The sequence below is a fragment of the Melospiza georgiana genome, chromosome 23, assembly GCF_028018845.1.
Source record: "Melospiza georgiana isolate bMelGeo1 chromosome 23, bMelGeo1.pri, whole genome shotgun sequence".
In the NCBI taxonomy this organism is placed as follows: Eukaryota; Metazoa; Chordata; class Aves; order Passeriformes; family Passerellidae; genus Melospiza; species Melospiza georgiana.
This window is the reverse complement of record NC_080452.1, coordinates 8269027-8293969: the sequence shown is the minus strand read 5'-3', so window position 1 is coordinate 8293969 and position 24943 is coordinate 8269027. Positions and strand designations below refer to the sequence as shown.

At 54.3% G+C, this 24943-nt stretch overlaps 1 protein-coding gene across 3 annotated transcripts; it reads right to left on the bottom strand.

Annotated features, from left to right (window-relative positions):
- Positions 1–3051: 3051 nt before the first annotated feature.
- On the bottom strand, positions 3052–24012 carry TFEB (transcription factor EB). Of its 3 annotated transcripts, none has more exons than XM_058039659.1 (9): positions 23894–24012; positions 11348–11595; positions 10137–10391; positions 9361–9441; positions 8705–8825; positions 8541–8597; positions 7536–7611; positions 6888–7035; positions 3052–5426 (listed from the first exon to the last, which is right to left on the bottom strand). In XM_058039659.1, exons 2-9 carry the CDS (start codon positions 11540–11542, stop codon positions 4998–5000), a joined length of 1362 nt encoding a protein of 453 aa, XP_057895642.1. In that variant the 5' UTR covers positions 11543–11595; positions 23894–24012; the 3' UTR covers positions 3052–4997. The 3 variants fall into 3 exon arrangements, with proteins under 3 accessions (XP_057895642.1, XP_057895643.1, XP_057895644.1); XM_058039660.1 differs by having other exon boundaries at positions 11348–11592; XM_058039661.1 differs by lacking the exon at positions 3052–5426 and adding an exon at positions 5436–5622.
- Positions 24013–24943: the final 931 nt, after the last annotated feature.

Genomic DNA, 24943 nt, shown 5'->3' with positions numbered 1-24943 from the left:
CGGCCCCGGCTGCTCCGCAACCTTCGGGCTCTCTCTTGTGGCTGCTCAGCCCCGCTGCAGCCTCGCCGGGCATCCCGAGCCCCCCGGCCCCGCTGCCGCTCCCGGGTCCCCCCAGCCCCTCCCGGGTCCCCATCCCCGCTCCTTCCCGAGGGAGCCGCCCCGAAATTGGGAAAATGCCAGGGGCAGGGTGGGAGCAGGACCCTGCAGTGCTGTGCCCATCCCGCGGCTCTGTCCGCCTGTCGCAGTCCCTCCCAGTCCGTCCCAATCCATCCCAGTCCCTCCCAGTCTATCCCAGTCCCTCCCAGTCCGTCCCAGTCTGGCCCAGTGCCTCCCAGTCCGTCCCAATCCATCCCAATCCATCCCAGTCCCTCCCAGTCTATCCCAGTCCCTCCCAGTCCGTCCCAATCCATCCCAGTCCATCCCAGTCTATCCCAGTCCATCCCAATCCCTCCCAGTCTGGCCCAGTGCCTCCCAGTCCATCCCAGTCCATCCCAGTCTGGCCCAGTGCCTCCCAGTCCATCCCAGTCCATCCCAATCCATCCCAATCCCTCCCAGTTCATCCCAGTTCGTCCCAGTCCATCCCAATCCCTCCCAGTTCATCCCAGTCCCTTCCAGTCCATCCCAATCCCTCCCAGTCCCTCCCAGTCCACCCCAATCCCTCCCAGTCCATCCCAGTTCATCCCACTCCATCCCAATCCCTTCCAGTCTGTCCCAGTCCCTCCCAGTCCATCCCAATGCCTCCCAGTCCATCCCAATGCCTCCCAGTCCATCCCAATCCGTCCCAATCGCTCCCAGTTCATCCCAGTTCCTTCCAGTCCATCCCAGTGCCTCCCAATCCCTCAAAGTCCGTCCCAGTCCATCCCAGTCCCTCCCAATCCATCCCAGTGCCTCCCAGTCTGTCCCAGTCCACCCCATTCCTTCCCAGTCTGTCCCAGTGCCTCCCAATCCCTCAAAGTCCACCCCAGCCCCTCCCACTCCATCATAGTCTCATTCCCAGTCCATCCCAGTCCCTCCCAGTTGGTCCCAGTCCATCCCAACACGCAGCCCCCAGCCCCTCCAGCTCTCCCCCTCTCCCTTTTCTCTGTTTTTTCCTGTTTTTTCACGATTTTTCCCTGGATTTTTCCTGATTTTTCCTGATTTTTCCTGATTTTTCTGTGGCTGTCTCACGGGCTGTAATTAAGAGCCTCCTCTGGTCCATGGAACCCAAGGAAAGCCCCTCTCATCCTCCCTCTCCCCCTTTATAATTTTATTTTTGCAGCACATAAAGGGATGACAGCGCTCCGAGCCGGGCTCTTTTGCATTTCTGAGTTGGTTCTGTTAATTGGAAGGAGGGTAAAGAACCTGCAAGGTGATTTCAATCTCTGGATTTTTCTCTGGATTTTTCCCGATTTTTCCCAATTTTCCCATGACTGTAATTAAGAGCCTCCTCTAGGCCGTGGAACCCAAGGAAAGCCCCTCTCATCCTTCCTCTCCCCTTTATAATTTTATTTTTCCCCCCTCCCTGCAGCACATAAAGGGATGGCAGCGCTCTGAGCCGGGCTCTTTTGCATTTCTGAGTTGGTTCTGTTAATTGGAAGGAGGGTTAAGAACCTGCAAGGTCGTTTCAATCTCTGGATTTTTCTCTGGATTTTTCTCAATTTTTCCCGATTTTTCCTGATTTTTCTGTGGCTGCCTCACAGGCTGTAATTAAGAGCCTCCCCTCCATCTCCTCTGGTCCATGGAACCCAAGGAAAGCCCCTCTCATCCTCCCTCTCCCCCTTCATAATTTTATTTTTGCAGCACATAAAGGGATGACAGCGCTCCGAGCCGGGCTCTTTTGCATTTCTGAGTTGGTTCTGTTAATTGGAAGGAGGGTTAAGAACCTGCAAGGTCGTTTCAATCTCCATCTGACCTTCAGAGTAATCCTCTATGCCAACACCAGAGCATGTCATTAAAATGAGGCCCCTCTTCCACATCCCGCCGTCCCTTTATTCTCTCCTTGTGCACATTAATTGCTCATAAGTTGATTTGATCTCCCCATTCTGCAAGAAGTAAATTGCCCTCTTATTTCGCCATTTTCATCCTGTTTTCTTAATTAGGCCCTTAAAAATCTCTGAGGGCCTCAGCCGGGCCCGCAGGCCTCATCCTGGGAATAAATTTTGATCTCAGGCTGATAAAGAGTGAGCAGAGCCCGGGCTGGAACAATGTCACGGGCTGCCCTCCCTCCCCACGTGCTATTCTCCTGACATGAAAAGGCTATCAGTTTTTTCTCTGTGTTAATATAGGAAATAATTCACACTTCAGGCGTTGTTCTCTATTTAGCGCTCGCGCTCCCCTGATAAATCAAATCAGGGTGTTTTTTTTTTTTAATTTTTTTTTCTCTCTAAAGTGTCTGGAGCCACTCGTTCTTTCTCCCTCCCTCACCACCTTCAGCCTCTTCTCGCTCTTTTTTTCCCTCCTTCTCTTTTTAATAAAATTTCCAAGATAAACCCCTGTGATTTTCCAATTTAAGGTGGATTTTCTTGCTTTTTTCCCCCTCCTGTGTGTGTTTAACACCAGCACTGAGGGGAATGGGAACCTGGCACGTGCCTTGGGATAAGTTTTACCAGGCACAGGCTTTTAAATTCTACTTTAAAAGTAGATTTTTTTACCTTTGCAGAAGAATCCCCAAACCCTGCCCGGCCCAGGGGTCCCAGCACCTTCAGCCTCTTCTTGTTCTTTTTCCCCTCCTTCACCTTTTAATAAAGTTTCCAATACAAAGCCCTGTGATTTTCCAATTTAAGGTGGATTTTCTTGCTTTTTCCCCCCTCCTGTGTGTGTTTAACACCAGCACTGAGGGGAGTGGGAACCTGACATGTGGCTGAGGGCCTGCAGATGTGGGATAAGTTTTACCAGGCACAAACTTTTAAATTCTACTTTAAAAGTAAATTTTTTCCCTCTGCACTCAGTAGGAGAGCCCCCAAAACCTGCCTGGCCCAGCACCCAGAGGGGTTCTGCAAAACCCTGAGACAAAGAAGCAGCTTCCACGCTCCAGGGATGTTGTAAATAAATATATTTTTAATGATTCTTCTTCCATTCCAGTTCATTCTTTTATACATTTATTTATAAAACAGTAGTAAAATTTTTTAATCAGAGCACAGTGCATTAAAAAAAAAAAAAAAGAAAAAAACAAACAAAACTCCCAAAAAGATTAAAAAAAAAAATAGTAATTATAATCCACGACTGTGTACTCACTGCCAGGGGAGACATCTCGTGCTGAGCAGTGGCCAGGGCACCCTAAAGCCACAAAAATCTGAATTTCCTGTGGGATTTCGTGCCCTGGAGGGCACAGACTGTCCCACAGCCAGGTCCCCAGCATGGCCAGGGGTGACCCTGGTGGGGACAATTCTCTTTGCAGGCACTGATGGCAGCACACAAAGGGTGCCAAGGCCTCCTGTGAACACCCCCGGAGCTCTGAGCTCTCCTGGATCCTCCTCTTCCTCACCTGGAGCCCCTCCCAGGCCACCCAGTGTCCCCTCAGGTCCCTGCCCTGCTCCAGCTCCTCCTCACTCTGCACTTCCCCACACCCTCACATCCCACACACCCCTCTGTGGGGCTGTTCCCACCTCCAACCCCAGATCCTGTCACCAGGGGCCACCTGTGTCCCCCCAGGACATCCCTGTGACCCCCCAGGACATCCCTGTGACCCCGTAGGACATCCCTGTGACCCCCCAGGACATCCCTGTGACCCCCCAGGACATCCCTGTGTCCCGCCAGGACATCCAGCTCCAGGATGGGGACACACAGTGACCCCACAGCCCAGCACAGACCCCTCCTGTGGGGCTGGCCCCTACCTCCAAACCCAAATCCTGTCACCAGGGGCCACCTGTGTCCCCCAGGACATCCCTCTGTCCCTCCAGGTCACCTCTATGTCCCCCCAGGTCACCCAGCCCCATGATGGGGACACACAGTGACCTGGGGGGACCATTCCCAAGGGGTCTCCTCTCCTCTCCAGCTTCTCTCCCTCAATAAACCCTGGAGGGTTTTCCATCCTTCCCCTGCCCTTCCCAGCTCATTCCCAGCTGGATTTTGGAAGTCAGGACCTGAGGCAGAGCCCAGAGCAGCTCCCCAGTCCAGAGCTGTGGAACAAACTGGTGGTGACACTGGGAGGAGGAACAAGCCCTGAATTCCACCTGGGAGCAGCAGCTCAGCTTTGGCAGCTGGCACCAACCATTCCCTGCTGACAGCCTGGAGCTTCCTACCCACGTGCGGCAGGACTTGCAAGGAGTATCCCCAAAAAAAGAAGTGGAAAACCCTTTTTATCCTCCCAGGAAAACCCTTTTAACCCTTTTATCCTCCAGGACAGAGCTGGGGGTGTCGCAGGGCACAAACACTGGTTGGGGACACCTCCAGGACACTCAGGGTCACCTGGCAGCCTTGCCCCGAGGTTTTGGGGTGCTGGGGGTGACAACGAGGGGGTTGGTGGAGCATCAAACCCCCCCATTCCAGGTGTTCTGGAACCTTCAACACCCCCCAGTGGTGCTGTATTAATGAATGCACTCTAATTAACCCTGCTGGGACCCCAGAGGCAGTGAGTGCTCCCAGCAAGGAGGGACTGGGTGCACTGGGAAGCATCCAGGGGCTGAGGAGGACTCGGTGGGGATGAAGGATCCCAGAGCAAGGCGAGGAGACACCAAACAGGACACAAAGCTCACGGGGGCTCCAGGCTCCCAGGCACCACCCCAGGGAAGGGGGTGAGGCCAGGAGGCTTCAGCTGAAAGGCAAAGCAGCCCAGATGTCACTGCCAGGCTGCGCAATCTGCGGTCAGGCCGAGCCAGGAAGGTCCATCCTCCTCCTCCTCCTCCTCCTGGCCAAAAGAAGCTGTGACAGACTCGGTGGCACCCGAGCCCTCCTTGCATAGACAAAAGAACTCCTGGGGAGATCCAGGTGTGTGGTGGGACGGGCTCCTCCTGCCAGGAGGCTCCTGGGCCGTGCCCACCCAAAGCTGAGCCGCAAGCCCTGCCCTGGCAGCTGCCCCATCACAGCATGTCCGTGTCCTCCATGCTGAAGCTGCTGCGGCGGCTGCTGGCCTTGGAGGCCTCGGGGGACATGGCTGAGAACAGGGGGTCAGAGGCCAACGGCAGCATCGTGTCCTGCATCAGCATCAAGTCCAGCTCCTTCTTGGATAGGGATGGGAAGGAGGAGCTGGGCTCCAGGCTGTCCGGGAAGGAGCCGTCATCGAAGCTCAGGCTGTGGGTGAAGTCCAGCTGGTGATAGGGGGACTGAGGGGGCACGGGCAGCGCTGGCTGAGGCTGTGACTCGGCCTCTGCGGGTGGCAGCAGCGGCTCCAGGGTGCCCTCGTCCCCGCTGGCTTCTTGCTTGACCACTTGCTGAGCCAGCTCGGCCACGTTGACGCCCGAGGGTGAGGAGGTGGGCAGCCCATGGACACGGGCCTGCATCTCCAGCTCCTGCCAAGGGGACACACAGGGGGTGTCACACTCAGGGACATGGCACAGGGATGTTTACAGAGGTGGGCAGCCCATGGACACGGGCCTGCATCGGACACAGAGGGGTTTTGAGGGGATGTCACACTCAGGGACATGGCACAGGGACATTTACAGAGGAGGTGGGCAGCCCATGGACACGGGCCTGCATCTCCAGCTCCTGCCAAGGGGACACACAGGGGGTGTCACACTCAGGGACATGGCACAGGGATGTTTAGGGAGGTGAGAAGCCACCAGGGAAGGATCTGGAAGATCCACACAAAGCTCAGCATGCTGCAGTGAGCCTCAGTCATCACGTTTGAATCAAGACCTTGCTCCTGGTGACTTCCCAGCCAAAAAAAAGGCAGGAGACTGTCACAGACATCTTTTATGGAAAATCCTTTCCTTAGGATTTTTCCTCCTGAGAAGCTGAGAGGCCTCAGGAACAAAATGCAAACAATGGTTATCTGCTGCTGTGGGATGCAACAGGTGCATCTGTGATTGGTCTCATGTGGTTGTTTCTGATTAAAAGCCAATCACAGCCCAGCTGGCTCACACTGTGTGTCCGAGCCACAAACCTTTGTTATCATTCCTTCTTTTTCTATTCTTAGCCAACCTTGTGATGAAATCCTTTCTTCTACTCTTTTAGTACGGTTTTAATATTATATATATAATGAAATATAAATAAAATAATAAATATAATAAGATATGGATATGGATATAGATATGGATATAGATATAGATATAGATATAGATATAGATATGGATATAGATATATAGATGTAGATATAGATACCGATATAGATATAGATATAGAGATATAGATATAGATATAGATACAGATATAGATATAGATACAGATATATAGATGTAGATGTAGATATAGATATAGACATAGATATAGATATAGATATAGATATGGATATGGATATAGATATAGATATAGATATAGATATAGATATAGATATAGATATAGATATAGATATGGATATAGATATGGATATAGATATAGATATAGATATAGATACAGATATATAGATGTAGATATAGATATAGATATAGATATAGATATAGATATAGATATAGATATAGATATAGATATAGATATAGATATGGATATAGATATGGATATATAGATATAGATATAGATATAGATATAGATATAGATATAGATATAGATACAGATATATAGATGTAGATATAGATATAGATATAGATACAGATATATATATAATAAAGTAATAAATCAGCCTTCTGTAACATGGAGTTACAGAAGTAACATGGACAGATCCTGTCCATGGAGTAACATGGAGTCAGATCCTCGTCTCTTCCCTCATCCTCAGACCCCTGTGAGCACGGTCACAGGAGACACCCTGGCCATGCCCTCAGCAGGGCAGGAGTGAGGGTTTGGTGGGCTGAGGACAGGGCAGAGCCAGGGGAGCTCACCTGGATGCGGAGCAGCAGCTGCTTGTTGGCCATCTCCAGGCGCCGCGAGTGGTTCTCCAGGTCCCGGGACCTCTGCAGGTCCTTCTGCATCCTCTTGATGTAGTCCACGGATGCCTTCAGGATTGTCCCTTTGTTCCAGCGCACGTCCCTGTCACCCAGCATGGAAAAAGGGATGGACCTGGCTGCCAGCAGTGTGGCCACTCCACCCAAAAAGCCCTCGGTGACCCCAATCCTGTGTAGCCAGGATGTTTTCTAAAAAAATCTTTGCTTTAGGATTTTTTCTCCTGAGAAGCCTCAGGAACAAAATGTAAACGTTGATTTACAATGAGGCCTGTTGCTGCTGTGGAATGCAACAGGTGGATCTGTGATTGGTCTCATGTGGTTGTTTTTAATTAATGGCCAATCACAGTCCAGCTGTCCAGACTGTCTCAGTGAGTCACAAAATTTTGTTATCATTCTTTTTCTACTCTTAGCCAGCCTTCTGATGAAATCCTTTCTTCTATTCTTTAAGTATAGTTTTAATATAATATATATAATGAAATAATAAATCAAGCCTTCTGAAACATGGAGTCAACAATCTCATCTCTTCCCTCCTCCTGAGCCCCCTGTGAGCACCACCCCAATCCTGCAGGAGCCATGGATACCCACAGGTCGTTGGCTTTGGGGATCAGCATTCCCAGCTCCTTGATGCGGTCGTTGATGTTGAACCTTCGCCTCCTCTCGACTGTGGGTGACAGGAGAGGGATGGAAGTGAGCAGGCAGCAGGCAGGGAAGGTTCTGTGTCCCTCCCACGTGTCCTTCCTGTCCCTCATGTCCCACATCCCTCTGTTGTGCCCCAAAGGAACCGGGGAGCCCAGCATGAGGAAGCTCAGGAGCCAGCCCTGCTCCACGCCTGGCCCAGCAGCTCTGATCCTCCCTTTGGGTTTGTCGCATATTTTATGAAATATCTTTCCCTTAAGATTTTTCCCCCTGAAAAGCTGAGAGGCCTCAGGAACAAAATGTAAACACTGATTATCTGCTGCTGTGGGATGCAACAGGTGCATCTGTGATTGGTCTCATGTGGCTGTTTCTAATTAATGGCCAATGAAAGTCAGCTGGCTGGGACAGAGAGTCCGAGCCACAAACCTTTGTTATCATTCCTTCTTATTCCATTCTTAGCTAGCCGTGTGATGAAATCCTTTCTTCTATTCTTTTAGCACAGTTTTAATATAATATACATCATAAAATAATAAATCAGCCTTCTGAAACATGGAGTCAGACCCTCATCTCTTCCCTCATGCTGAGACCCCTGTGAGCGCCCCCACAGGGTTCCCATCTGAGAAGGGCTGGGCAGGATGAATCCCACTGGGAGGCACCAGCTGCCCCATGGATCTGCCCCTGGTGCTCCTCTGGGGAAGCTCCTGGCAGGGAAACCTCTCCTGGCTCTCCCATCTCCCCAGCCTTGCTCCCTCACCATCCCTCTCTCCCACCTCTCCAGCTTTCCCAAAGGGTTCCCAACCAACCTGATCCCCCCGGGTGTCCCCTGCACCCCACTGTGCACAGCCAGCAAGGAGGGGCTCAGGGGGCTCCCCCGAGGGTCAGCTGGGATGGGAAGGGGGCCCAGCTCAGAGGAATGAGGATGAAGAGCGATGGGGAAAGCAGAGCTGAACTCACTCAGGTTGTGATTGTCTTTCTTCTGCCGCTCCTTGGCCAGGGCTCGGCTCTCAGCATCTGCAAGAGACCCAGGGTGTCACCCAGAGGGGACAAAGCTGCCCCAGGGCTGGCACTGGGGTCCCTGTACCCCCCTTTGTGCCCCTTGCTCTGGGGCCAGGACGTACCTGTGAGCTCTCTCTTCTGGGTGAGCTCGGCGGGGCAGGAGCTGCTGGTGACGCCAACGAGCGACGCTGTCACCTGAGGGTCCCCGCTGTAGACATTCATGTGGCTGCTGGACATGGGCAGCTGGAAAGCAGAGGGACAGCTGGGTTAGCTCCATGCAGGGCTGGGCACCGGGATTACACCCAGCTGGGCAGCTGGAATTGTCCTCCCAGGTCCTCAAAGCAGCTTTCACCAGAGCAGGAAAGAAAATAGGACTTGAAAGGGCACAGCTGATCCCCTCCCGTGGCCAACATCCACAACAGGGCAGGTGAATCACACCTGAAGAAGGGCTGGGCAGGATGAATCCCACTGGGAGGCACCAGCTGCCCCATGGATCTGCCCCTGGTGCTGCTCTGGGGAAGCTCCTGGCAGGGAAACCTCTCCTGGCTCTATTCCCCACCCTCTCTCCCACCTCTCCAGCTTTTTCAAAGGGTTCAAACTGTGCTCAAGGGGGACAAAAGCTGGAAAATTGATTCTTGTGGGTGTCACTGCCTCCAAGGACAAGGCTGGCTTAGGGACCACTGTGGGGATGTGGCAGAGGGTCCCCTCTGTGCCACCTCTGTACCTGCCAGGACAGGGCTGTGACACCCCCAGGCCCTCCCTGTCACCCCCCACTCACCGTGTTGGGCATGTGGACTTCAGGGTTCATGTAGCCCAAAACATCATCCAGGCGCATGATGTCATCGATGACCTCATCAAACTGAAAGGGAAAGGGACAAGTGACCGTGGGCTCCTCTGCCACTCCCAACACCCTGAGTTCCCCCAGCAGCCTGGGGAAAGCAAACAAATTCTACAATTTTGTGAAAGCTGTAAAGCTGTAAATGTTTATTACAGTGCTGGAGCATGTGGAGATCACTCTCTTTAACAGACATGCACACCTCTGGGAGCTCCAGATCCTTTTTTATCCCTCTCTCAAATACACATGCCTGCCATTTCACAACAGGTTCATACATATTTTTACAGATTTCGCATGACATTTGCCACTAATTCTTCTTTATCAGGAAGAATTCTTGGGTCAGGTTGTCCTGCTCTCGTAGCAGTCTCTCTGTCCCTGTCTGGCCACCACTTTTGGCTGAAGCAGCTTCTCTGAGCACAGGCTTTTACGAGAACAGGCAGCCAGAAGTTGCCTGAGCTTCCTCATGCTGGGCTCCCCGGTTCCTTTGGAGCATGACAGAGGGATGTGGGACATGAGGGACAGGAAGGACACGTGGGAGGGACGCAGAGCCTTCCCTGCTTGTTGCCTGCTCACTTCCATCCCTCTCCTCTCACCCACAGTCGAGAGGAGGCGAAGGTTCAACATCAACTTTCAAACCGCACACTCAAAGACGCACATTTCACCCAAACCAAAATGGATTTCTACTCTGGAGAATTTCCAGAGCAGGGAACAATGCTCACCTCCCTCTCGGGGTTGGAGCCGATGTTGAGCATGGCCATGGGGCTGTTGGGAGCGCTGTTGCCCGCAGAGGAGGACAGGACGTGGCCGGGCCGGACGCCGGGGGACGCGGCCGGGGGTGGCTTCGGGGAGTGGCTGGCGGGGCTGACGTGGGCAGCAAACTTGTTCCCGTAGGTCTCCGAGAGATAAGCCTGCACCTTCTTGTCCCGGGACTTCTGCAGGTGGTAGGAGGTGGGGTTCTCCAGGTAGGACTGGACCTGCACGGACAGAACCCATCAGGGACCCGGGTGGAGTTGCCACGGACATATTTTATGAAAAATCTTTTTGCTAGGATCTTTTCTCCTGAGAAGCTGAGAGGCCTCAGAAAGGAAATGTAAACAATGGTTATCTGCGGCTGTGGAATGCAACAGGTGATTGCTCTCATGTGGTTGTTCCTAATTAATGGCCAATCACAGTCAGCTGTCTCGGATGCTGGTCAGTCACGAGATTTTATTATCATCCCATTCCTTTTTATTCCTTGCTGGCCTTCTGATGAAATCCTTTCTTCTATTCTTTTGGTATAGTTTTAGTATATCATTATAATATAATATCATATGATATAATATAATATTATAATATAATATAATATAATATAATATAATATAATATAATATAATATAATATAATATAATATAATATAATATAATATAATATAATATAATATAATATAATATAATATAATGTAATATGTATATATAGTAATGTGTAATATATTGCAATATGTATATAATGTAATATGATATATTATATCATACCATATTACAATGTTGTATAATATAATATATATTATACATTATATTATATAATATAGAATATATAATTATATATAATATATATAATATATAATATATAATTATATATATAATATATAATATATCATATATAATATATCATATATAATATATAATATATTATAGAATATAGAATATAGAATATATTATATATAATATATTATAATAATATAATATAATATAATATAATATAATATAATATAATATAATATAATATAATATAATATAATATAATATAATATAATATAATAATGTAATGTAATGTAATGTAAATAATATATATAATAAAATAATAAATCAGTCTTCTGAAACACGGAGCCAAGTCATCTCTCCCCTCACCCTGGGACCCCCACCATCACCACCTGGAGGGGACACCAGGGTACCTTGAGCACCTCCCCGGGCACGGGCGGAGGGGACTGGAAGTGGACGGGGGTGTTGATGGCGGGGCTGGAGGCCACGGGCATGCGCTGCTGCTGCATGTAGCTCATCATCATCTGCTGCTGCACCCGCTCCCGCTCGGCTTCCTGCTGCGCCTGCTGCTTCATCAGCTCCATCCGCAGCCCGATGCGCGACGCCATGGCGGCACACGGGGACGGAGGCCACCAGCCCGCCTGGCACTGAGGTCACCCTGCTGGGAGGACACGGCACGTTACCCACAGACCGGCAGGAGGACACCGACAGCCTGGCACCATGGGGAAACTGAGGCACGGAGAGATCCCAGAGCACCCACTCTGGCACTGAGGTCACACTGCTGGGAGGACACAGCACGTCACCCACAGCCTGCCAGGACGACATGGCACATCACCCACAGACTGCCAGGACACAGCACGTCACCCACAGCCTGCCAGGAGGACACCGACAGCCTGGCACAGCGGGGAAACTGAGGCACGGAGAGACATCCCGGAGCACCCACTCTGGCACTGAGGTCACACTGCCAGGAGGACACAGCATGTCACCCACAGCCTGCCAGGAGTACACGGCACATCACCCACAGACTGGCACAGCGGGGAAACTGAGGCACGGAGAGACATCCCAGAGCGCCCACCCTGGCACAGAGGTCACCCTGCCAGGAGGACATGGCACATCATCCACAGCCTGGCACAGAGAGAAACTGAGAGGAAACTGAGCCACGGAGAGACATCCCGGAGCACCCACCCTGGCACAGAGGTCACCCTGCTAGGAGGACATGGCACGTCACCCACAGCCTGCTAGGACACGGCACAGCACTGACAGTCTGGCACCGTGGGGAAACTGGGGCACGGAGATATCCCACAGCACCCACTCTGGCTCGGAGGTCACCCTGCCAGGAGGACATGGCACATCACCCACAGCCCAGCACAGCAGGGAAACTGAGGCACGGACAGACATCCACTCTGGCTCGTGATTAAACCAGGAGGAGAATCCCAGGGCTGGCTGAGGACCTGCTGCCACCACCCAGCCTGGCTGTGACACCCCCCCACAGCTGTGCCCGTACAGAAAACCAGGCTGAGGAAGCCAAAAGCACCCCCAGGAAGCTCTAGAGAAGGGAAATTATCGAGGATGAGGATGGGGAAGGGTGGCCAGACATGGGATTGGCGAGGGGAGGGGAGAATTTAGGGTTTGGCAGGAAGGGAACCCCGATGGAGCAGCCAGGACCCCGCGCTGTGCACTCACCCCGGAGCCAGCAGAGCCCGGCAGCCAAAGGGAAACAGAAAGTGAGGGCAGAGCAGCAAGAAAAGGCCCGAGGGTGCCAGGAGCCGGGGGCAGGAGCTGGCAAAGCCCGGGGGCAGGAGCGGGCAAAGCTGGCTCGGGACAAGGCCGGCTCTGTGCTCTGCGCCGGAGCCGCACGCGAGCGCGGGGACGGGGGCACCACAGCGGCCCCAGCCCAGCACAGAGCGGCCCTTGTTCCTTGGGACAAAGGGGACGGCGGCTCCGGAGGGTGGGGGACGCCTGCCGGGGCTCCAGGAGCCACCCCCGGCCACCCCGGCAGGGCTGGGATGCAGGAGATGCTGCAGCGGCACCGCTGGGATGCAGGAGATGCTGCAGCAGCGTGGCAGGGAAGCGGAGCACACGGGAGGCAGAGGGAAAGCAGAGAAATTTAAACAGGGTTTTGCTGTTTAAATGCAAGTTCAGAGGTGGAAGGGCCCCGGTGGTGAGAGCCACGCTGAGCTGTGCCACGAGTTACCCGGAGGGGAAATGAAATCAAGGCAATGTGGAGGATGACAGAGCTGGAGAGCAGCTATTGAGTGGCCAGGGGAGGGGAATTAAGGATGACACAGCTCAAGAGCAGTTATTTAGCAGCCAGGGGAAGGGAATTCATCAGCCAGGGTGGCCTGGCCCCAGGGGGATGGCAGCCCAGAGCTGGGGGCAGCGATCCACTGGAGCTTCATGAAGGGAAATGTGGGAACAGACCTGGAGGAGGGCACGGGAGGGGATTTGGGGTGAGAAACAGAACCCTGGAAAAGGCCCCAGAGAGGATGGAACAAGGCTGAGTTAAGGGGAGAACCCACAGGGGATGTACAATCCCAAACCAAGGCTGAGTTAAGGGGGAAACCCACAGGGGATGTACAACCCCAAACCAAGGCTGGATTAAGGGAGAAATCCATGGGGGATGGACAATCCCAAACGAGGAATTAAGAGGGAAACCCATGGAGATGGACAACACCAAACCAAGAATTAAGGGAGAAATCCACAGGGATGTACAACCCCAAACCAAGGCTGGATTAAGAGGGAAACCCATGGGGATGTACAACCCCAAACCAAGGCTGAATTAAGGGGGGAACCCCACAGGGGATGCCCACGGGGGATGTAAAACCCCAAACATGGAGGGAAGGGAGGGAGGCTTTTCTCAGGAAGGGCTGGCACTCGTGGGTGTCACGGGAAGCCACCCACAGCACACTGAGCCCCGCTGGCCCTGGTGCCACCACCCAGCCTGGCTGCAGGAACCCCCAAGTGCCTCCTTACACAAAACAGGGCTGGGAGAGCCAAAAAACTGCCAGGAAGAGCTGCAGGAGATGAGGATGAGGATGGGGAAGGGTGGCCAGGGCTTGGCTTGGTGAGGAGAAGGGGGAAATTGGGTCAGGTTTAAAATAACCCCTTTGGTTCTGCTTGGCTTCCCCACCCCCCCAGCCCCCAAAATGCTGAGCAGCTTCTGCTTTCACTCTGAGTCAGGAGGGACAGGATGGGGACACGGGGCCCACCCTGGGGACACATCCCACCCTCCCCTGGCCCACAGGAGCCCATGGCATGGCAGCTCCACCCTGTTATTGCTGGGAGGGCACCCAGTGCTTCTCCCACCGAGCCAGAGTCACCAGTGGGAGCCCCAGACTGGTCCTTACTGGGAGAGCCCCAGCCAGCCTTGTCCCTGGAGGCAGCAACACCCACAGGAATCCATTTTCCAGTTATTTTCCCTCTTTGAGGGCAGTTGGGAACCCTTTGAAAATGCTGGAGAGGCTGGAGAGAGAGCAAGGGTGGGGAGATGGAAAAATCAGGAGAGGCATCCCCGATTTTTGCACAGGGAGGCACCACTGGAGTGGGAGATGGAATTCCTTCCCAAAATCCCATCTATCCCTGCCCTCTGAAGCCATTCTCCCTTGTCCTGGCACTCCAGGCCCTTCTCTCTCTCCATCTTTCCTGTCAGCTCCCCAAACTTTGCCTTTTCCAGCCCCTTTTCCCCCCATAATCACAGGGGGTGAGGGATCCCTGTGTGCCACATCCCTGCAGTGACAAGGGACAGCTTTGTGCAGCGGTGTCCCTGGCACACACCCAGCCCTGTCCCCTGTCCCCTGGGGCAGTGGCTGCATCAATTTTTCCACGCTTTTTCTCACTCCTGGGCTGCAGGGACACAAAACAAACGAGCGGGTTTGGAGGAGGATTTTTTTGTAACTTCCCCTCCCTGCACCCCTCGTGGCTGCTGAAAATGAGGAACTGGGGCTGGCCTGGGGTGAGGGGGAGCTGGGACCTGCAGGGCCTGGCAATGGGAGGGTCCCCAAACCCCCCTGTGACCTGCTGGGTCCCCAAATCCCCTCTGTGACCGGCTGGCACCTTCAGGGTCCCCAAATCCCCTCAGTGACCTGCAGGGCCTGGCAATGGGAGGGTCCCCAAACCCCTCTGTGGCCTGCAGGGTCCCCAAATCCCCTCAGTGACCTGCTGGGCCTGGGCTGGGAGGGTCCCCAGTCCTCTCACTGACCTGCTGGCACCTTCATGGTCCCCAAATCACCTCAGTGTCCTCCTGGCACCTTCAGGGTCCCCAAATCCCCTCAGTGACCTGCTGGCACCTTCAGGGTCCCCAAATCCCCTCAGTGACCTGCAGGGCCTGGCAATGGGAGGGTCCCCAGGCCCCTCAGTGACCTGCAGGGTCCCCAAATCCCCTCAGTGACCTGCAGGGTCCCCAAATCCCCTCAGTGACCTGCTGGCACCTTCAGGGTCCCCAAATCCCCTCAGTGACCTGCTGGGCCTGGCACTGGAAGGGTCCCCACGCCCCTCAGTGACCTGCAGGGTGCCCAGTCCCCTCAGTGACCTGCTGGCACCTCCAGGGTCCCCCAGCCCCTCTGTTCTGCACCCAGGTGACCCCAGCCTCGTTGTCCCCTGTCCCCTGTCCCTGCAGGGTGACAGCAGAGCCCATCCCCAGGCTGGGGCACACACGGGGTGGCTTTGTGGGTGTGTGATGAGGTGACAGCTTGGTGACATCAGAACAAACCCTGGGCTGGGGTCCCTGGTGCTCCCTCCCTGCCACCCCCAGGTTTGAAAATCAAAAACGAGGAAGGAAAGAAGGAAGGAAGGAAGGGAAGGCTGGGCCGGCCCGTGGTGAGCACAAAGCTGTTTTCACTTCTTCCTTCTCCTTTTCCCTCAGTCCCCAGCCCAGCTGGGCCTGGGTGGGTGATGCTCCCTGCCCTGTCCCCCTGCTGTCCCCTCTCCCTCCCGGAGCTGCTCATTGATTTTTCCACTCATAAACGGCCCCAATCGAGCTGGCAATAAACCCCAGCAGGGCCCTGGTGCAGTGGCTTTGGGGGTTCTCATCACTCAGAGGGTGGCAGGAGGTGTGTGGCACCCGTCAGGCACTCAGTGCCACCTCAGTGCCACCTCCCCCGCAGGGTAACACGATCCCTGGGGTTAAATCTGGAAAATGCCTCAATGCCTCAGGGCAGCTCGGGTTTCTGAGGCACACCTGAGCCTGGGGACACTGCAGGTGCTGTGCCCCTTCAGGTGGCACTGCCAGCTGGGGCAGTGGCTCTGTCACCGGCCGCGGGATTGCGGGGCAGCGTCCGATGTCCTCTCCTGCACTGAGCAGTGGTTTCTGAGCAGCCACCCCCGTGTCACCACCCCCGTGTCACCGCCCCCGTGTCACCGCAGGGCTCGGGGACAGCTCGGGGCCCTGTCACCTCCTGGAGCAGCTCTGGGGCTCCTCCATGGAGCCACCCCCCAAGTGCCAGGGGCACTGCTGGTGACAGCACAGCCCTGGAGGGAGAGCGAGGAAGGGCCGGGAATAACCAGAAATAACCAGAAAAAAAACCAGAAATAACCAGGAATAACCAGGAATAGCCAGAAATAAATAACCAGAAATAACCAGGAATAACCAGGAATAAATAACCAGAAATAAATAACCAGAAATAACCAGAACTAAATAACCAGAAATAACCAGGAATAACCAGGAATAGCCAGGAATAAATAACCAGAAATAAATAACCAGAAATAACCAGAAATAACCAGAAATAACCAGGAATAAATAACCAGAAATAAATAACCAGAAATAAATGACCAGAAATAACCAGGAATAACCAAGAATAACCAGGAATAACTGAGCTGCTGAGCAGCACAGGGAAGGGAGATGCATTCCCTGGGGGTGCAGCCTGGTCAGTCCCTGTCCTGTGCTTCCCAGGGGTGGGAAAATGGAGTTGGGCTGGAACCATCCCAGCCCCATCCAGAGGATTCTTCCACCCAGGACCTGTTTGGGCCAGGGTTCCTGAGATCCCTGGGGACAACTCCAGCCCCATCCAGAAGTTCCTTCCACCCAGGATCAGAGCTCCTGTGACCCCAGGAACCATCCCAGGAGCTGTGTAGGATCCCGGGGAACCATCCCAGCTCCACCAGAGGCTCCTTCCATCCATGATCAGAGTTCCTGTGACCCCTGGGAACCATCCCAGCTCCATCCAGAAGCTCCTTCCACTCAGGACCTGTTTGGGGCAGAGCTCCTGGGATCCCTGGGAACCATCCAAATCCCATCCAGAAGCTCCTTCCACCCAGGAGCTGCTTGGAGCAAAGCTCCTGAGATCCCTAGAAGCCATCCCAGCCCCATCCACAGACTCCTTGCCCACACCCCGAGCTCGCAGCCCTGCAGAAGGCAGGAGGAGCAGGCAGAGGAGGGGCTTGGCAGAGCCAGCCCGGGGTCAGTTGACAGCAGCACCGAGGCTCTGAGTCACCAGGGCTGTTTTTAGCCCCGGCATGTCAGCAACGTGGAGCTGGACGCTGTTAACAGGAGCTGGGGCAGAGGCCAAGTGTTTTCCCTGCCCCCTGTTCCCTGGAAAGGGCTGAGGGATCCCACAGGAAAAAAAAAAAAAAAAAAAACAAAAAAAAACCATTCCCCAAACAGCCAGGTAAGGCTGGCACACCCAGGAGGGAGCAGGGAGTTGGTGGAGGGAGAAGCATCAGGCCCTGATCTCACACAGGGGCTGTGCGTCCTTTGTGCCACTGAATTTCCATTAAAAACCCATTTCCATTTCCATTAAAAACCCCCTTGGTGGTGCCAAGGTGTGGGCAGCATCACCCAGCTGGGCTCGGCGGTCATCAAGGGGTTAATAACACACACACACAGCCTTGCTCTGGCGTCTCTCCACCCCAAAAATCGCCTTTTTTACCCCCAAAAAGCATAGGGATGGCTACAGAGCATCACCCAGCTGGGCATGGCAGCCATCAAGGGGTTAATAACACACACACACAGCCTTGCTCTGGTGTCTCTCCACCCCAAAAATCGCCTTTTTTACCCCCAAAAAGCATAGGGATGGCTGCACAGCATCACCCAGCTGGGCACGGCAGCCATCAAGGGGTTAATAATACACACACAGAGCCTTGCTCTGGTGTCTCTCCACCCCAAAAATCGCCTCTTTTACCCCCCAAAAAACCCACCCAGCACAAGGATGTCTGCTGAGCATCACCCAGCTGGGTATGATGGGGAGGATGGTAACTCCTGGCCAGGTTTGGGGGCACAGAGAGGCAAAGGGACCCCTCAAAAGAGGGGCCAGACCCCCCCAAACAAAGCCAGGCAGGAGCTGCAGGAGAGCCCCGATGGAAACATCACCGGGAATTCACAGCCCCGGCCCCCACCAGGGCAGCAATTAAAAATAAAAGTGTGAACAAGGCAGGAGGATGGGCAAAGCCACCACCCCGGGCACGCTGATTAACCAGGACAGAGGAAGGGACCGAGGTGACCTTGGGAGGCTCCGGGTCCTGCTGCACATCCCGGGAAAAAAGGAGATTTGGGAGCGCAGCCCCCCAAGGAAAAGCCCGGCCCGGGGTTTGGGTGTTGGCCTTTGGAAAGAAGCGCATAAATAAATGAGCAATCGGGGGAACTGGCAGGGCTGACACTGCTCCAGGGGGCTGGGACGGCGCTGCAACCCGCCCCGAAATCCTAGAAATCACCCCTGAAAGGGGAGGGAAACCATCACAGAAAATGGGGACAAATCGGCCTAAGAAGTGGGGAGAAATCATCACAGAAAATGGGGAGAAATCATCACAGAAAATGGGGAGAAATCATCACAGAAAATGGGGAGAAATCACCACAGAAAATGGGGAGAAATCATCACAGAAAATGGGGAGAAATCATCACAAAAAATGGGGAGAAATCATCACAGAAAAGGGGGAGAAATCATCACAGAAAAGGAGGAGAAATCACCCCAGAAAATGGGGAGAAATCATCACAGAAAAGGGGGAGAAATCATCACAGAAAATGGGGAGAAATCACCCCAGAAAATGGGGAGAAATCATCCCAGAAAGCAGAGAGAAACCACCCCAGAAAGTGTGGAGAAATCATCCTAAAAACTGGGGAGAAACCACCCATAAAGTGGGGAGAAATAATCCCTGAAAGGGGGCAGAAACCATCGTATAAAGTGGAGAGAAATCATCCCAGAAAATGGGGAGAAATCACCCCAGAGAGGGGGGAAAAAATCATCCTAAAAAGCGGGGATAAACCACCCCATAAAATGGGGAAAATCATCCCAGAAAGGGGGGAGAAACCATCCTAAAAAGTGGGGATAAACCACCCCATAAAGTGGGGAAAATCATCCCAGAAAGGGAGGAGAAACCACCCCATAAAGTGAGGAAAATCATCCCAGAAAGGGGGGAGAAACCACCCCATAAAGTGAGGAAAATCATCCCAGAAAGGGGGGAGAAACCACCCCATAAAATGGGGAAAATCATCCCAGAAAATTGAGAGAAACCACCCCAGAAAGTGGCGAGAAACAATCCCACAAAGTGAAGAGAAACCACCCAAAAACCGGGGACAAACCACCCCGGAAAGCGGCGATGCTCGACAAAACCATCCCAGGAGCTCCGGGCGCCCTTGGTGCCACCAGCACCAGGTGACAGCGGTGTCACCCCCCTGTCCCCTCCCATCACCGCCTCCATCCATCCCCACAAGCATGTCACATTTATAAACACCCCACGTCCAGCCCCCAGCACCCAGCCCGGAGGCTCGGAGCTCCTGGAACCAGGCCCCAGAAATAAATAAACAAATTGGGGACGGCCCCTGCCTCGCCTTCCCCAACCAGCAGCCCCCTGGCATCCCCTGCCGTGCCCACCTCACCCGCTCTGAGGGGTTCGTGCTGTGCCCTCCTCGGTGCCAGGCTCTGCCCGCAGCTTTTCCTGCTCCCTCAAGGTCAAACTGCTCCCCTGGCAGCCCCTGGTGCCAGCCCAGCCCCTGGCCTGGCACGGTGCCCCTTCTCCCGGGCACGTTGCTCTGCTTGGAGCCCTGCAGGAGCTCGGAGGGTTTTTTTTTTTTGCCCACTCAGATTTCTCCTTTGCCTGACTCGTTTTGCCCAAAATGTTCAGCCAAAACCTGCTCCCTCCTCACCTGTGCCAGGTGGGTGAAGCCCCTTCCTCGTTTCCCCCCAAAATGTTCCCACCACCCCAAAATCCCAGCTGGGATTTCTCCTTTGCCTGCCCCTTTTTGCCCAAAATGTTCAGCCAAACCTGCTGGCAGCAATCTGTGCCAGGTGGGTGAAGCCCCTTCCTCATTTCCCCCAAGATATTCCCACTCCCCAAAATCTCCCAGGCACGTTTGCTTGGAGCAGTGCAGGAGGAGCTCAGAGGGATTTTCCCCACTCAGATTTCTCCTTTTCCTGCCCTTTTTCTCCAAAATATTCAGCCAAACCTGCTCCCTCCTCACCTGGCAGCAGTCTGTGCCAGGTGGGTGAAGCCCCCTCCTCACTTCCTCCAAAATGTTCCCACTCCCCCAAAATCCCAGTTGGGATTTCTCATTTTCCTGCCTCTCTTTGCCCAAAATGCTCAGCCCAAACCAGCTCCCTCCTCACCTGGCAGCAATCTGTGCCAGGTGGGTGAAGCCCCTTCCTCATTTCATCCAAAATATTCCCAAAATCCCGAGGGCACAGCCGGGACAGGAGCCAGCTCTGCTGGTCCCCGAGGCTCCAAGAACCCCCCTGGCCATCCCCACACTGGGAATTTCAGGTTTATCCGGAATTTGCAGCCATTTAAGCAAAGGAGGCAAGAGCTCAGGGTGTGGGGAGTTTGTCTGGAGCTAAAAGGTGACAAAAACCCGGGGGCGATTCCTAGAAAAGGCTTTCAAGATAAGGTGGCACAACCTGAAGGGACACTGGGGACACCTTGAGGCCTCCCCAGGTGAGCCCGGCCAGGTGATGCCACCCAAACCAGCCCACGGTGCCCATCCCACAAAGTGGAGAGAAATCATCCCAGAAAGTGGAGAGAAATCATCCCAGAAAGTGGGGAGAAACCACCCACAAAGTGGGGAGAAAATATCCTAAAAACTGGGGAGAAATCACCCATAAAGTGGGGAGAAATCATCCTAAAAACTGGGGAGAAACCTCCCATAAAGTGGGGAGAAATTATCCTAAAAACTGGGGAGAAACCTCCCATAAAGTGGGGAGAAATTATGCTAAAAACTGGGGAGAAACCACCCACAAGTGGGGAGAAAATATCCTAAAAACTGGGGAGAAATCACCCACAAAGTGGGGAGAAATCATCCTAAACACTGGGAAATCCACAGGGAAATCCTGCCCCGAGCAGCAGCCAGGTGCCAGGAGCAGGGACAGCAATTTGGGAGGGATGAGGGCAGAGCCATGGGGGGCTCTCTAGAAAGAGGAAAATAAAGATGAGCGCAAAATCCCAGCGTGGTCAGGGAGAAATCCCCACTTTGAGACCCCCCCAAAGTGTCACAGAGCCACCAGAGTGACCCCAGCTGCCTCCACACAGCTTGGAAAAGCTCATGGAGGTGGTGAAGGCCACCTTGGGAGTTTTTTTTTTTGGGTTTTTAATATTTTTTTTTAAGGAAATTTCCCCCATCACCTGACTGCTGCTGGCCCCTGCCTGCTTCCTCTTTGCCTGGGATATGGGATAACCCCACACACACACACACACACACTGACAAAACTGCTCCCTTGAGGCAAACCCAGCTTGAGGTGCCCTCTAAAACCACCCCAAAAAAACTCCAGATTTGGGGAATTTCTGTCCCCACAGAGGGGACAGGGGTGCAGCAGCTCCATCCCTGCCATCGACACCCCAGGAAATGAGGGAGAAACATCAAATAATCCAGGGGTGGGATCCCATCACACCAGACCCAGCTCCCCATTCCAGCACCCCACAACACCAGGATGATGTTTTTACCCTCAGCACTGTAGATTTTTGGAGGGGGACACCCTCCCAAAATCCCATTTCCCTGCTTTTTTTGTGCTGCTCAGCCCTGGGAATGGTGACCCCACACATCATCCCAAGGGGCTTTTCCCATCCCCATTGCAGCGTTCCAGGAAAACAGGGCAGGGCAGACCAGGAGCACACAGACACACACACACGCGCAGAGTGGAAAAAGCAATAAAATCTGAAATCCCTGGCTGGGCTCAGGGCTCCATCCCAAACACCCGGATGGCCCCATCCAGCAGCTCCACCCCAGCACAGTTTGCAGTTTCCTACTGATAAGGGCGGGCAGATCGCTCAGAAAACACAAAACACGCGGGGCCGGCATCCCTCGGGAAGCAAACCCAGAATTCAGCAGGAAACAAACCCAGAATTCAGCAGGAAACAAACCCAGCATCCCTCGGAAAACACCTCCACGTGCTGGCCTGAACCACCACCAGCACCAAATCTGGGTATTCCTCCCAAATCTGGGTATTCACCCCAAATCTGGGTGTTCCCCCCAAATCTGGGTGTTCCCCCCAAATCCAGCCACCAAATCTGAGTGTCCCCCTCAAATCCAGCCACCCCAAATCTAGGTATTTCCCCCCAAATCCAGCCACCCCAAATCTGGGTGTTCCCCTCAAATCCAGCCACCAAATCTGGGTGTTCCTCCCAAATCCAGCCACCCCAAATCTGGGTATTCACCCCAAATCTGAGTGTCCCCCCCAAATCCAGCCACCCCAATCTGGGTGTTCCCCCCAAAACCCAGCCACCAAAATTGGGTATTCCCCCCAAATCTAGCCACCAAATCCGGGTATTTCCCCCCAAATCCAGCCACCCCAAATCTGGGTGTTCCCCCCAAACCTGGATGTTCCTCTCAAATACAGCCACCCCAATCTGGGTGTTCCCCCCAAATCCAGCCACCCCAAATCTGGGTGTTCCCCCAAATCCAGCCACCCCAATCTGGGTGTTTCCCCCAAATCTGGGTGTTCCCCCCAAATTCAGCCACACCAAATCTGGGTGTTCCCCCCAAATCCAGCCACCAAATCTGTGTGTTCCCCCCAAACCCAGCCACCCCAAATCTGGGTGTCCCCCCCAGATCTAACCACCCCGATGCCAAATTCCCACCCTTGCCCAGCTCTGGGATTTGTCCCCTGCTGCAGCAGGTGAGCCAGAGCGGGCTGGGACAAACCAGCCCCGCTCCCGGCCCGGAGCAGCCGCGCATGAAGCCGAGCAAACACGGCAGGGAAGCACAGGGAAAGAAAAAATAAAATAACCCCCCCAAAGGCTCCCTGCGCTGCCTGCCGGCCTCTGTTATATAAAAAACACCCAAGGGGGGGAACACGCCGGGATTCCTGGAAACGAGCCCTGCTTTCCCCGGACTCGCACCGGCTTATTTATTTATCTTACACCAGCACAATAACCACCAGATTTTCTTCGTGTTTCTATTCTTCTTTTTTTTTTTTTTTTTTTTTTTACTTTTTTTTTATTATTTTTTGGGGGTTTTTACTTTTTTTAAGGAAATTTCCTCCATCATCTGACTGCCCCCAAGCTCTGGGGGCTGCGTAATCCTTTCCTGCCTCGTAATTAATTCATGAATGTAATTAATCGCTCCGGGGCAGCCCCCTCTATTCCCCCCCAAATTTCCCCAGGAAGAAGGGACACGCTGTGTGTCACCTCTTGGTGACCCCCCAAAAGCTGAATGACACGAGGTATCTCAATTTTCCCATTTTTTCTAAATGGGAAAAGTCCCCACTTTGCGTCCCCCAAACCGGGGGGTGTCCCGGAGCATCCGTGCCTCAGTTTCCCCAGGCGTGTTCGGAGGGGTTCCCCATGGGAAAAGCGACCCGGGCAGGTCCCCCCGAGCTGCCGGGGGTCTCAAAACCCCTGGGACCGCCGACTTTTGGGAGAGGGCACCGGGACGAGGGGGGCCGATTATTTACAGCAAAATAAGGGGGGAAAAAAGCAACTCCGAGTTCCGGGATGGCGCAGGACAGGGGGGAGCACCCCAAAGCCGCCCCAGCACCCCACAAGGTGGGCTCCGAGCCGAGGGGGCCCCCCCTGTCCCCAGGGACCCCCGGGCCCGCACTCACCCGTGGGGAAGGGCGAGGAAACGAAGCGGTTCGGCTGCGCTCGGCTCTGCTCGGCCTCGCTCGGTTCGGGCCCTCGGCTCGGTTCAGCTCTGTTCGGCCTCGCTCGGCTGCTCTCGGTTCGGCTCGGTTCGGCTCCTCGGCTCGGTTCGGCCCCGTTCAGCTGCGCTCGGCCCGGCTCGGCTTCGTTCGGCTGCGCTCGGCCCCGCTCGGTTCGGCTCCTCGGCTCTTCCCAGCTCAGTTCGGCCCCACTCGGGTTGGTTCGGATCTGTTCGGCTCCCTCGGCTGCGCTCGGCCGGCTCGGTTCGGCACCACTCGGCTGGGTTCGGCTGCGCTCGATTCGACTCTTCGGCTCAGTTCGGCTCCACTCGGCCCGGCTCGGTTCTGTCGGGCTCCTCCGCTCGGCTCGGCCCGGCCCGGTTGGGCTCGGTTCCGTCGGGCTCCTCGGCTCGGCTCGGCTCGGCGCAGCCCGGCCCGGTTGGGCTCGGTTCTGTCGCGCTCCTCCGCTCGGCTCGGCGCAGCCCGGCCCGGCTGGGCTCGGCTCGGCCCGGCTCGGCCCCGTGCCGAGGGAGGGCAGCAGCAGCGCCCGCCCGGCCCGTTCCGCTGCCCTCGCTGCGCTGCCGGCCCCGGGCACGCCGGGAGCTGCAGTCCGCGCCTGCCGGGACTTGTAGTCCCCGCCCGGCCACGGCGGAGCTCGGGCTCGGCGCTTTCCTGCCCTGAGACGGGGCAGCGTCCTCCCCAAAAATGTGTGGTTTCTCCTCTAAAGTGGGAATTTCCACCCCAAAATCGGCTCGGGAGAGGAGGGATGGGGTGGGAGGTGAAGGCAGCGCTGTGCAGGGGTTGTGCGGTGCCGTGAACCAGGATGGTGCATCCCTTTCTGTCAGGAACACGGGGCATCGTGGAGATCCTTGGACCAGGATCCTGCATCCCTTAGCACCACAGTCCTACGTCCTTTTCACTGGGACCACAGGGAGATCCTGGAGCTCCTTGAACCATGATCCTGCATCCCTTTGGACCACGATCCTACACCTAGATCCCTTAGGATTGGGACCA

Excerpts from the sequence above, each read along its gene's own strand:
- TFEB (XM_058039659.1), bottom strand. The coding sequence starts at position 11,542 with ATGGCGTCGCGCATCGGGCTGCGGATGGAGCTGATGAAGCAGCAGGCG. Across the intron at positions 7,612-8,540 it reads GAAAGACAATCACAACCTGA|TCGAGAGGAGGCGAAGGTTC; the intron begins GTGAGTTCAGCT and ends TGTCACCCACAG. Across the intron at positions 7,036-7,535 it reads ATCCCCAAAGCCAACGACCT|GGACGTGCGCTGGAACAAAG; the intron begins GTGGGTATCCAT and ends GCTGGGTGACAG.